Here is a 13,528-nt window from a genome sequence, read left to right as displayed (position 1 = left end):
CGGAGCTTGCAGTGAGCTGAGATCCGGCCACTGCACTCCAGCCTGGGCGACAGAGCGAGACTCCGTCTCAAAAAAAAAAAAAAAAAAAATTAGCTGGGCATGGTGGCGCAGGCCTGTAATCTCAGCTACCCAGGAGGCTGAGGCAGGAGAGTCACCTGAACCCGGGAGGCGGAGGTTGCAGGGAGCCGAGATTGCACCACTGCAGTCCAGCCTGGGTGACAGAGTGAGACTCTATCTCAAAAAAAAAAAAAGAAAGAAATTAAGGAAAACAATTCCATTCACAAGAGCATTAAAATGAATAAAATATTCAGGAATACATATAATCAAGAGGCAAAAGCCTCATAAATTGAAAAACTACAAAAGATCACTGAAAGAAGTTAAAGAACACATAAATGGAAATACACTCGCTGTTCATGGATTGGAAGACTTCACATTGTTAAGGTGACAACACTACCCAAAGTGATCTACAGATTCAATACCTACCACAATCTTAATGGTGTTTTTGGTACATATAGAAAAACCCTTAACTGGGCACAGTGCCACGCACCTGTGGTCCCAGCTACTCAGGAAGCCGAGCGGGAAAGGTCGCTTGAGCCCATGAGCTCGAGGCTGCAGTGAGCTGAGTTTGTGCCATGGCACTCCAGCCTGGGTGACAGAGTGAGATCCTGCTTCAAAGAAAAATAGGACCTATCCTGAACTTCATATGGAATGGCAAGTGACCCCAAATAGCCAAAACAATCTTGAAAAAGAACAAAGTTGGAGGACTCACACTTCCTCAAAACTTAACACAAAGCTACAATAATAAAAAACAATGTGATACTGGCATGATAGGAAATAAAACATAATTCAAGAGAGCCATGAAATAAACCCTTGCGTACATTATCAATTGATTTTCAGCAAGGATGCTTGGACCCTTTGTCATGTTTGTGTCCCACCAAATTTTGTATGTTGAAGCCCCAACCCCCAAGGTGGGGAGAGTGGCTGTGAGGTGATATAGGTTAAATGAGATCATAAGGTGGGGCCCTAATGCAATAGGGCTGGTGCCTCTAAAAGAGAAGAGATACCAGAGATCTGTCTCTCTCCACCATGTGAGAACACAGCAAGAAGGAGGCCATCTGCAAGCCAGGAAGAGAACCCTCACTGGGAACTGAATAGGGTGGTACCTTCCCTTCCTAGCCTCCAGAATTGTGAGAAATAAATTTCTGTTGCTTATGCCAAGCCACCCAGTCTGTAGTATTTTCTTATGGCAGCCCAAACTGACTAATACATCATTCAATTGGAAAAAGAAAGTCTATTAAATAGATACTGGCTGGGCACAATAGCTCAGCCTGTAATCCCAGCACTTTGGGAGGCCAACACAAGTGTATCACTTGAGGTCAGGAGTTCAAGAGCAGTCTGTGCAATGTGGTGAAGCCCTGTCTTTACTAAAAATACAAAAATTAGCTGGGAATGGTGGTGCATGCCTATAATCCCAGCTACTAAGGAGGCTGAGGCAGAAGAATTACTTGAACCTGGGAAGCGGAGGTTGCAAAAAAACTGCAAAAGATCACTGAAAGAAGTTAAAGAACACATAATAAATGGATGGGTCCGCCCATCTCAGCCTCCCAAAGTGCTGGGATTACAGGCGTAAGCCACCATGCCAGGACAAAACAGTTAAATAACGTATGATTCAGCTACTTCACTCCTAGGGATAGAGCTAAAAGTACTTCGAGTAGGGATTCAAAAACATATTTTTACACCAATGTTCACACTAGCACTACTTACAATAGGCAAGAACTGAACTCCAGCCTGGGTGACAGAGAGCAAGACTCCGACTCAAAATAAATAAATAAATAAATAAATAAATAAATAAATAAATAAAGATAATGCTGGGAAAACTGGTATCCACACACAAAAAGAAAAAAAAGAAGCTGGGCACTTACCTTACACTCTATTTTTAAAATTAGCTCAAAATGGATCAAAGACCAAAATGCAATATTTTTTTTTTTGGAGACGAAGTCTCGCTCTGTTGCCCAGGCTGGAGTGCAATGGCGCGATCTCGGCTCACTGCAACCTTCGGCTCCCTGGTGCAAGTGATTCTCCTGCCTCAGCCTCCCAACTAGCTGGGACTACAGGTGCATGCCACCATGCCCAGCTAACTTTTGTATTTTTAGTAGAGCTGGGAGTTCACCGTGTTAGCCAGGATGGTCTCGATCTCTTGACCTCGAGATGCGCCCGCCTCAGCCTCCCAAAGTGCTGGGATTACAGGTGTGAGCCACCACTCCCAGCAATGTAATACTCAGAAGTAAAAACTCGGCTGGGTGTGGTGGCTCATGCTTATAATCCTAGCACTTTGGTAGGCTGAGGCAAGTGGACCACTTGAGGTCAGGAGTTCCAGACCAGCCTGGCCAACATGGTGAAACTCTGTCTCTACTAAAAATACAAAAATTAGCTGGGTGTGGTGGCGCACACCTGTAATCTCAGTTACTCGGTAGGCTGAGGCAGAAGAATCGCTTGAACCCAGGAGGTAGAAATTGCAGTGAGCCAAAATTGCACCACTGCATTCCAGCCTAGACAACTGTTTCAAAGCCAAACCAAACACAGCTGGGTGTAGTGGCTCATGCCTGTAATCCCAGCACTTTGGAAAGCCAAGGTGGGTGGATCACTTGAGGTCAGGAGTTCAAGACCAGCCTGGCCAACACGGCAAAGCCCCCTCTCTACTAAAAATACAAAAATTAGCCAGGTCTGGTAGTGGGCACCTGTAATTCCAGCTACTTGGGAGGCTGAGACAGGAGAATCACTTGAACCTGGGAGGCGGAGGTTGCAGTGAGCCGACATTGTGCCACTGCACTCCAGCCTGGGCAATGAGAGTGAAGCTCTGTCTCAAAAACAAAAACAAACAAACAAAAAAACCCCAAACTAAACCAAACAAAAACTGAAAAACTCTTTGAAGAAAATATAATGGAAAAGCTTCACGACCGGGGACTTGGCCATGACTTTTTGCATATGACACCCAAAGCAGAGGCAACAAAAGAAAAAAATAAGTGAATTAAACTTCATCAGAATGGAAACTTCTGTGCACCAAAGGCAACAATCAAGAGAGAGAAAAGGCAACCAACAGAATGAGAGAAAGTATTTGCAAATCATATATCTAATAAGGAATTCATATCTAAAATACATAAAGAACTCCTAAAACTCAACAACAAAAACTAAAGAGCCAAATTCAAAAATGGGCAAACTTGAATAGCGGTATCTCCGAAGAAAATATACAAATGGGCAAATTTGAACAGCGACATCTCCGAAGAAAATACACAAATGGTCAATAAGAACCTGCAAAGATGCTTAACATTAGGAAGACGCAACCCAGGCCGGGCGCGGTGGCTCAAGCCTGTAATCCCAGCACTTTGGGAGGCCGAGACGGGCGGATCACAAGGTCAGGAGATCGAGACCATCCTGGCTAACCCGGTGAAACCCCGTCTCTACTAAAAAATACAAAAAACTAGCCGGGCGAGGTGGCGGGCGCCTGTAGTCCCAGCTACTCCGGAGGCTGAGGCAGGAGAATGGCGTGAACCCGGGAGGCGGAGCTTGCAGTGAGCTGAAATCCGGCCACTGCACTCCAGCCTGGGTGACAGAGCGAGACTCCGTCTCAAAAAAAAAAAAGGAAGACGCAACCCAAACCACGGTGAGACACTACTTCACGCCATTAAGATGCCTATTATCAAACAGGCAGAAGATATCAAGTTGGCAAGGATGCAGAACTGGAACCGTTGTGCTTTGCTGGTGGGGATGTAAAACAGCACAGCCGCTGTGGAGAACAGTTTGACCATGCCTCAGAAAGTTAAATCATTACCATATATATTTTTTTCTTTTGAGACGGAGTGTCACTCTGTCACCCAGGCTGGAGTGCAGTGGTGTTATCTTGGCTCACTGCAACCTCCACCTCCTAGGTTCAAGCGATTCTCCTGCCTCAGCCTCCCGAGTAGCTGGGACTACAGGCATGCACCACCACGCCCGGCTAATTTTTCTATTTTTAGTAGAGACAGGTTTCACCATATTGGCCAGGCTGTTCTCCAACTCCTGACCTCAAGTGATTCGCCCATCTCAGCCTCCCAAAGTGTTGGGATTACAGGCATGAGCCACCATGCCAGGACAAAACAGTTAAATTACCGTATGATTCAGCTACTTCACTCCTAGGTATAGAGCTAAAAGTACTTCAAGTAGGGATTCAAAAACATTTTTACACCAATGTTCACACTAGCACTACTTACAATAGGCAAAATGTAGGAACACCGAAGTGTCCAACAACAAATGAATGGATAAACAAAATGTGCTATATACATACAATGGAATATTACTTGGTTATAAAAAGTAATGGAGGCCAGGCACAGTGGATCACACCTATAATCCCAGCACTTTGGGAGGCTGAGGCGGGCGGATCACGAGGTCAAGAGATCGAGACCATCCTGGCCAACATGGTGAAACCTCATCTCTACCAAAAATAAAAAATTAGCTGGGTGGGGTACTACGTACCTCTAGTCCCAGCTACTCAGGAGGCTGAGGCAGTAGAATTGCTTGAACCCGGAAGGCGGAGGTTGCAGTGAGCCAAGATCGCACCACTGCACTCCAGCCTGGTGATAGAGCGAGACTCCATCTAAAAAAGATAAAAGTAATCGAGGCCAGGCACAGTGGCTCATGCCTGCAATCCCAGCACTTTGGGAGGCCAAGGTGGGGATCACTTGAGGACAGGAGTTCGAAACTAGCCTGAGCAACATGGTGAAACCCCATCTCTACCAAAAACTATAAAAATTAGCCAGGCATGGTGGCATGTGCCTATGGTCCCAGCTACTCAAGAGGGTAAGGTGAAAGAGTTGCTTGAACCTGGGAGGGTGAAGTTGCAGAGCCAAGATCATGCCATTGCACTTCAGCCTGGGTGAGAATAAGACCCAGTCTCAAAAAAAAAAAAAAAAAAAGGAAGAAATGAAGTTCTGAAACAAGATACAACACAGAGAAACCCCTTGAAAACATTATGCTGAATGAACTAAGCCAGACAGAAAGTAACACAGATTATATGTTTCCACACATATTTATGTCCCCAGAATAGGCATATTCAAAGAAACAGAAAATAGAATTGAGGTTACCAGCAGCAGGGAGAAGGGTGAAATGAAGAGTTATTGTTTAATAGGTACACAGTTTGTTTGGAATAATGAAACAGTTCTGGAAATACACAGTGGTGATGGTTACACGACACCACGAATGTACTCAATGCCACTGAATTGTACACTTAAAAATGGTTAAAATTGTAAATTTCATGTTATGGTTATTTCACTACAATAAAAAAGGCAACTTCAACTCTACTGACATAAAAAGTATGAATGATATGTTTGTTTCATTTATTTTTTGAGACAGAGTCTCACTCTGTCACCCAGGCTGGAGTACAGAGGCACAATCTCGGCTCACTGCAACCTCTGCCTCCCAGGTTCAAGCAATTCTCCTGCCTCAGCCTCCCGAGTAGCTGGGATTACAGGCGCCCACCACCACACCCAGCTAATTTTTGTATTTTTAGTAGAGACAGGGTTTCACCATGTTGGCCAGGATGGTCTTGGACTCCCGACCTCAAGTGATCCACCCACCTTGGCCTCTCAAAATGCTGGGATTACAGGCGTGAGCCACCACACCTGGCCGATGTTTTTAAATTTACAATATGTAAAAATGTTAAAATATGTGGTATTATCTTCAGTGTGAATTTTCTGATATTGAGGAAATAGCAAAAGTGAAGATCCTAGGTGCTGCAATGACAAGCATTGCAGTATTTTCTTTTTAAAATGCTCTCCAGTATGTCTCAAAGAAAACTTTCCTAAATCAGCAGCAATGAATTATTTTTCTAAGTGGGGGAGATTACAGGAGCTTCTTTTTGCTCACTTTTCTCTCTCAATTTCTCTAAAATGAACATGCACTGCATTTGATTTAAGAAAAGAGGTTTGTTTAATGAGAAATGTCCTTTCACCCTATGAAAACATCGTGTGGATAATAAATAAAGGGCAGAGTCAGGTGCCGGGGGCGCATGCAGGAAATGCTCAGCTGGACTCTGCCCTCAGACACTTCTCCACTGTTACACGGAGAAGTCCTCCCGGAGGTGAATCCGCTGATGCTGACACATGTTGGAACTGTGCCGGAAGGCCTTCCCACACTCACTGCACTTGTAGGGCTTCTCCCCGGTGTGGATCCTCCGGTGCTGAATCAAGTAAGTGCTCTGGCTGAAGGCTTTCTTGCAATCACTGCATTTGTAGGGTTTCTCTCCGTGGTGCAACCTCTGGTGGTGAATGAGTCTGGAACTGTTGTGGAAGGCCTTCCCACACTCGCTGCACTTGTAGGGCTTTTCTCCTGTGTGAATTCTCTGATGCTGGATGAGGTGTGTGCTCTGGCTGAAAACTTTGCCACAGTCATTGCATTCATAGGGCTTCTCTCCAGTGTGGCTTCTCTGATGTTCCACAAGTTTGGTTTTTTGAATGAAAGCTTTCTCACATTCATTACATTTATAGGGTTTCTCTCCAGTGTGAATTCTCTGATGTTGGATAAGGTTAGAACTTTGGGTAAAGCCCTTGCCACATTCCTTGCACTCAAATGGCTTCTCTCCAGTGTGAGTCCGACGATGGCGGATAAGGATTGAGCCATCACTGAAGGCTTTCCCACAGTCATTACATTTATAGGGTTTCTCTCCAGTGTGGATCCTCTGGTGATAAATAAGGGAAGAGTAGGCGCTAAAGTGTTTCCCACACTCACCACACTTGTAGGGTTTCTCCCCAGTGTGAATCCTCTGGTGCTTCATGAGGTTGGGCCTCCGGGTGAATGTCTTACCACACTCGTCACACCGGTAGGGAATCTCTCCTGAGTGCATCCTTCGGTGGTTGATGAACTCGCAGCTCTGGCTGAAGGCTTTCCCACACTCATCACATTTGTAGGGCTTCTCTTCACTGTGAAGCCGCTGATGCTTGACAAGGTTGGCACTGTACCTGAATGTTTTCCCACAGTAACTGCAATAATGCAATTTTTTCCCAGTAGGAATTTTCTGATCTTCTTTAACAACTAAGTTTGCACTCAAGATTTCCCCAGAGTCACGAACTGTCTTTGTTTTTTTTGACCTGTGTATGCGCTTATGGTTGTTGAGATAGGATCTCTGTTCAAAACTTTGCTCGCATATATCACATTTGTGAAGGCTCTGATCGGGAACAGGTCGTGACACCAACCTGAGGCTTCCCCCAGACCCCCTGCTGCTCTCCCCGTTGGTCAGTGTGACTGCCCTGGGGCCTCTCTGCTCCAGCTTTTCCAGGCTCCCCTCTGCCTTCCTGATGTGGTCACAGGCTTCTACTGGCTCAGATCCCTGGGGAAAAATCCCCCTCAGCTGGCCTAGTTCTTCCTTACCAAATGTCTCCCGTGAAGTCAACTCCTTGTACTCAGTTCTGGTCCCAAGAGCTGAAACAAAAAACAGAACATCTAAGGGTCACCTGCTCTGACTCTGGAAGGCAGGCATGAGATGCTGCTGGCCACCTGGGGTGTACTGATTTGATCATCTCCAAAGTCACAACAGCCTTGCAAAGATGAGAGTCTGGAGCTCAGAGGCTTATGCAGCTCACCTAGGGCCGCAGTCATGTAGCCCTTCACTCACTCACTCCTTCCTTGATTTGACACTCACACAACACTCTCCTGGGTGGCCACTCCCCAAGAATGGGGAGTGACAAGTACCCAAGTGGGGTCCTGCCACATGGCCCCTCAGAGACTGATACCAGCAGCCACACTCAGGATTGATTAGTCCTGGCCCCTACTTGCCAGCTGAGTCACCTGAGGCAACAACTCACCTACCTTTCTGAGGCTTGATTTCTCCATCTGTGGCCACATGGCACTCATGAGAACAAAATAGAGTAATACAACAGACTGACCATGAAGAACTCAGCCCAGTGCCCAGCACAGCGAGTTCCAGGTGCAAGCATCTCATGACTGCCACTTTGATTACTGCTCCCTTCCTAGTCCTAAGGGGTCTATCCTTCCACCCCTTGCCTGGCTCTGCACCGCATACAAACAGGTGATGAACACCAATATCGGCCAAGATGTGCAGCAGACAGTGCTTACATACTGCTACAGGAGCCTGTGCTGGAGCTGCTGCTGTGGGGGACGGTTTGGCAACCTTATCTAAAGCTGCTCTATGAACATGCTGACTCAGCGCTCTGCTCGCAGGTACACACGCACCAGAAATGTATTCCGGGCACCGGAGAGATCCATGCACAAGAGCGTCCACAGCAGTCCTGTACAACCCCAAACCTGGACAACTGAATGTCCTCCACAAGTAAAAGGGAACATAAATTGTGGTATGTTCATACAATAGAACAATGGCAACCAAACAGACCACACTGCTGCTCCAAGAAACACAAGTAGCTCTCACAACGTTCAGCAAAAGATGCCCTGTGTGCGTCTAGACAGAAAAATCCAAAGGAGGAAGCGGCCTCTTGTGACAGGAGTCAGAAAGAAGACCCCTGTGGGGAGCAGTGGGAAATGACAGAGGAGAGCCAGGGAGCTCCTGGGGAGCTGAAACAGTCTGTATTTTAATTTGAAGGATGATTTTTCATAAAAATTCACTGAGTTGTAAACTTAGGGTTTGTCCTATTTCTACAGATATTTACATTCAAATAAGCAAATTTACAAAATAAGAAGTCCTTTGAGCCAGCAGTTCCTTCCTAGGATATCATCAGACACATGCAAAAAGGTGACCAGCAGAGCTATCCAATCTTTTGGCCTGCACTTCCAGTGAAGACATGACTGAGACTCACGCGCACAGAAATGGAAACACATTCCGTGTCTGCATGGCAGAACGCACTATCATTCCTGTTAAGAGGCAGTGTCAGCCAGGCATGGTGGCTCACACCTGTAATCCCAGCACTTTGGGTGGCCAAGGCAGGTGGATCACAAGGTCAGGAACTTGAGACCAGCCTGGCCAATATGGTGAAACCCCATCTCTACTAAAAATACAAAAACTAGCCAGGCGTGGTGGCGTGTACCTGTAGTCCCAGCTACTCGGGAGGCTGAGGCAGAAGAATTGCTTAAACCCAGGAGGCGGAGGTTGCAGTGAGCCGAGATCGCACCACTGCACTCCAGCTTGGGCAACAGAGCAAGACTCTGTCTGGAAAAAAAAAAAAGAATGGTTCGCACCTGCAATCCCAGCACTTTGGGGGGCCAAGGTGGGAGGATCACTGGAGCCCAGGGGTTCAAGACCAGCCTGGGCAAAACAGTGAAATGCTGTCTCTACTAAAAATACATACATTAGCCAAGCGTGGTGGCAGGCACCTATAGTCCCAGCTACTCAGGAGGCTGAGGCAGGAGAATCACTTGAAACTGGGAGGTGGAGGCTGCAGTGAGCCGAGATTGCGCCACTGCACTCCAGCCTGGGCGACAGAGCAAGACTCTGTCTCAAAAAAAAAAAAAAAAAAAAAAAAAAAAGGCAGTGTCTGGACCAGGTGCAATGGCAGTGGCTCACACCTGTAATCCCAGCACTTTGGAAGGCCAAGGTGAGAGGATCGCTTGAGCCCAGGAGTTCAAGACCAGTCTGGGCAACATAGTGAAACCTCATCTGTAAAAAAATCAAAACTTAGTGTGAGTGGCACATGACATGCCTGTGGTCCCAGTTACTCGGGAGGCTGAGATGGGAGGATCGCTTGAGGTCAAGGCTGCAGTGAGCCATGATCATACCACTGCACTCCAGCCTGGGTGATAGAGGGTGACCCTGTCTCAAAAAAAAAAAAGGCTGTGTCCATACATAACAGTGGAAAGGCCAGTGCTAGAAAAGGAATACCCTACAACACAACTGTGTCTGGGCAGTGAGATTCAGGGGGATGTGTACTCTCTCACTTTTCCGTAGTGTATTAATTTAGAAGAGAGGGGAATTAAGTGACAGTCTCCATTACTAGGCCCTCATTGTCTGGCATAAGCTCTGGAGGGCAGGGTTCTGTGGGGTTCTGCAGACCCTAACCTCCCCTTACAGCACCCATGGTCTGCACCTACTCACTCCCCTCTACACAGGACCTTGCCTGGACTGTCCATTCCTGTTTTCCACAGAAATGCTGTCCCGGAGAGATTCTGCTCAATAATCTCCCCACCAAGGTGCCCAGACTGAGAGAGGTGACCTGGGCTTCAGCAAAGGCCACCGTCAGGCCTCCTGTGCTAGCCCCAATGCATCTTCCCCGCAGACTCCTGATTCATTAAACAGACATGCTGGACCCTACCAAATGCTCATTCGGTGACTTGAGTTGGGGAGCAGACCCCCTCACGCACCTGGGCTGTTGACTTTCAGGTGCTCTCTCCCAGAGGTGCCCTGAACATCCAGGACCCAGGGCTCATCCCCTCGCTCCAACTGCGAGATCACTCCAGGCTTGGGGCCTGCAGGTCCTACTCCTGGGAAGGAGACAGGGACTGGGGTTGGTACCAAGGACACAGGGCAGCACCTAGTGCTGTCTCACCCTGGGGCAGCAGGGTAAGGGAGGCACAAGCAGAGGGGGTGATGGAAGCCTGGACACCCTCTGGAGGGCACTGAGATTGGGCTGGGGCAGTCCTGAGCGTAAGGGAACAAGAGCTCAGGGGTTCCCTCCACTAGGAGGTGTGCAACTCCACCCCCGACCCCGGTCCCCCCGTCCCACCAGGGAGGGGTCTGCCTGGGACCTGGAGCGAGAGGGAAGGGAAGGGCTGACTCAGGAAGGTCCCAGCACTGCCCCTCCCCTCATCTTCTCAGATCAGGTGCCTACCTGAGATAAAGGTCATCACCTACCTCTGTGCCCAGGGGGTGAGGCCCCCAGCCCAGCCTCTGCTGAGCCCTTAGCACCCAGGGCTGTTCCCAGAGCTGAGTCCTAGTGAGGGCCTTACCCAGTGAGACTAGGTTCCCGTAGGTCTCCAGCATCACGTCCCTGTAGAGGCCCCTCTGAGCAGGGCCCAGGCGGCCCCATTCCTCCCGAGAGAGGAACACAGCCACATCCTCGAAGGTCACCTCGGCCTGGAATGACAGCGACTGCTATAGCCCAGGTGTGGTCCAGAGTGGGCTGGCAGGGGCAGGGAGGCAGCAGAAGCATGCTAAAGGCACCAGCACAGTGGGTGGCTGCATGGGGGTCCCAGGGTCACCCCTACCATTATGTCAGCACCCCAAACCAGAGACACCTGACAGTGTTTGCCAAGGAAAGCCCTGGGTAAAGATTTCACTCCTCCCAGGAGGATAGATACTCACCTGAGGTGGGGCAGACAGGAACCAGGCCGCCATTGCCTAAGGGCTGGGCTTTCTGAGGGCGGGGCACAGGAGCTGCTCACTCAGGTGCTGAAGGAAGAGAACAGAACAAGTGGAGGCCCAGTCTGGCCCCTTCTTCCACAGCTCAGGCTACTTGGTGCTGCCATAAACAGTCCTGCCTGCCTCACTGGTCCACCCCCACCCATCCCCATGGGGGTACTGCTAACTGGCCTCCAGGACTCGTAAACAAGTTCTCCATTATCTCAGGTAGCAGAGCATATTACACATGCATCAAAGAAAATGCTAAACCATCACAGCCATGCTTGATGCACCACTACCTTTCTACCCCCACATCCTCATGTCCTCACCTGTCTACCCTCACATATGCACGTCCTCACCATCTGCTTCTTTGTTTGATCACCATTAAATAGTATGGCCTCCCAGAGCTCGGGGCCTTCGCAGCCTCCATACTAGCACTGGCCCCCTGGGCCCACCTTATGTACTCTTAACCTGTCTTTTCTCCTTTGACTCCGCCAGACTTCACAGCCCCCACAGCCTGGTGTTGGGTCTGATCACCCCAACAATCACACCCGGTTAATTTTTGTATTTTTTTGTAGAGATGGGGTTTCGCCATGTTGCCCAGGCTGGTCTTGAACTCTTGAGCTCAAACAATCTTCTTGTTTCGGCCTCCCAAAGTGCTGGGATTACAGGAGTGCACCAAAGTGCCCAGCCTCCAGTCTCACCTCTACTGCCTGCTGCCCTTGGGCTGTCTATCCCCCTCCTCCTCTCTGGCATGCTAAGCTCTCTCATTCAGGAGGAAAACAACAATACTCATTCACTTTACATGGAAGAATGAAGACAAAATGTTAAGGGCTAAGGAAGAAAATTAAAAATGATAGAAGGGGCCAGGCTCGGTGACTCACATCTATAATCCTAGCGCTTTAGGAAGCTGAGGCGGGAGGATAGCTTGAGCCCAGGAATTTGAGACAAGCCTGGGCAATGTAGGGAGACCTCAATGCTACCAAAGAAAAGAAAAAATTAGCCGGCTGTGATGGCACACACTTGTAGTCCCAGCTACTTGGGAGGCTGAGGTGGGAGGATCACTTGGGCCCAGGAAGTAGAGGCTGCAGTGAGCTGTGATCACACCACTGCACTCCAGCCTGGGCGACAAAGCAAAATCCTGTCTCAAAATAAATAAGTAAAATAAGGTTGACTCACTTACCAGAAGCATGAGACTCTTGGATTAGGTACACATGATGCAACTATTTGGCCTAAAATAAAATAACACAGAAAGGCTAAATATCAGTAAATATTAGATCAAACACTAGTTAAAATAAAGCTGTGGTAGCTACATACCTTTTCTATATCTTTAAAGCTTTTTATTGAAGTATATTTATATTATAAAAGTTGACAAATCCTGAGTACACAGTTCAGTGGATCATCACCAACTGCACAAGCCCATGGAACCAGCACCCCAGTCAAGAAAGAACAGGACAGGCCATGCACGGTGGCTCATGCCTGGAATCCCAGCACTCTGGGAGGCTGGGGCAGGCGGATCACCTGAGGCCAGGAGTTGGAGACCAGCCTGGCCAACATGGTGAAACCTCGTCTCTACTAAAATACAAAAATTAGCTGGGCGCAGTGGCAGGCACCTGTAATCCCAGCTACTCAGGAGGCTGAGGCAGAAGAATCGCTTGAACCTGGGAGGTGGAGGTTGCAGTGAGCCGAGATCGCGCCACTGCACTCCAGCCTGGAGGACAAGAGCAAGACTTCGTCTCCAAAAAAAGAAAAAAGAAAAGAAAGCAAAAATTACTAATAGGAATTTTTAAAAATGCATATTACTAAAAGTCCACCAAAAAGCTTTAATAATTACAAACAGGTATTGATCTATCAAAGAGGAACTGGTAAATCCTCCTCTGGAATGAGTTTTTTTTTTTTAAGACGGAGTCTCGCTCTGTTGCCCAGGCTAGAGTACGGTGGCGTGATCTCGGCTCACTGCAAGCTCTGCCTCCCGGGTTCACACCATTCTCCTGCCTCAGCCTCCCGAGTAGCTGGGACCACAGGTGTGTTTAATTTTTTTTTATTTTTAGTAGAGACGGGGTTTCACCATGTTAGCCAGGATGGTCTCGATCTCCTGACCTCGTGATCCGCCTGTCTCGGCCTCCCAGAGTGCTGGGATTACAGGCGTGAGCCACCGGGCCCAGTCAAGATTTTTAACATACTTCCCTCAGAAACAAGTGGGTCAAGTAAAGAATCTCATGCTTAAAGCATAGAGAACACACATTTTTTTTCAAC

The 13,528-nt window shown here is 48.1% G+C and overlaps 2 protein-coding genes across 5 annotated transcripts in view; both read right to left on the bottom strand.

Annotated features, from left to right (window-relative positions):
- ZNF251 (zinc finger protein 251) overlaps positions 1-13,528 on the bottom strand; it is a 107,031-nt gene that overhangs the window by 50,814 nt on the left and 42,689 nt on the right. The window lies entirely within an intron of this gene.
- ZNF34 (zinc finger protein 34) overlaps positions 5,048-13,528 on the bottom strand; it is a 129,082-nt gene continuing 120,601 nt past the window's right edge. For 3 of the 4 annotated variants that reach the window (XM_050800901.1, XM_050800903.1, XM_050800902.1), the window contains 5 exons: positions 12,456-12,504; positions 11,237-11,323; positions 10,882-11,008; positions 10,297-10,416; positions 5,048-7,449 (listed from right to left, as the gene is read on the bottom strand). In XM_050800901.1, the coding sequence (XP_050656858.1) occupies positions 6,089-7,449; positions 10,297-10,416; positions 10,882-11,008; positions 11,237-11,269 (1,641 nt within the window). In that variant the 5' untranslated portion in view covers positions 11,270-11,323; positions 12,456-12,504 and the 3' untranslated portion in view covers positions 5,048-6,088. The remainder of the gene's footprint in view (positions 7,450-10,296; positions 10,417-10,881; positions 11,009-11,236; positions 11,324-12,455; positions 12,505-13,528) is intronic. The other variant, XM_050800904.1, reaches the window with a different exon arrangement.

Source organism: Macaca thibetana, chromosome 8, assembly GCF_024542745.1.
Source record: "Macaca thibetana thibetana isolate TM-01 chromosome 8, ASM2454274v1, whole genome shotgun sequence".
Taxonomy (NCBI): Eukaryota; Metazoa; Chordata; class Mammalia; order Primates; family Cercopithecidae; genus Macaca; species Macaca thibetana.
The sequence above is the reverse complement of the archived record's forward strand: the minus strand, read 5'-3'. Positions and strand labels throughout refer to the sequence as shown.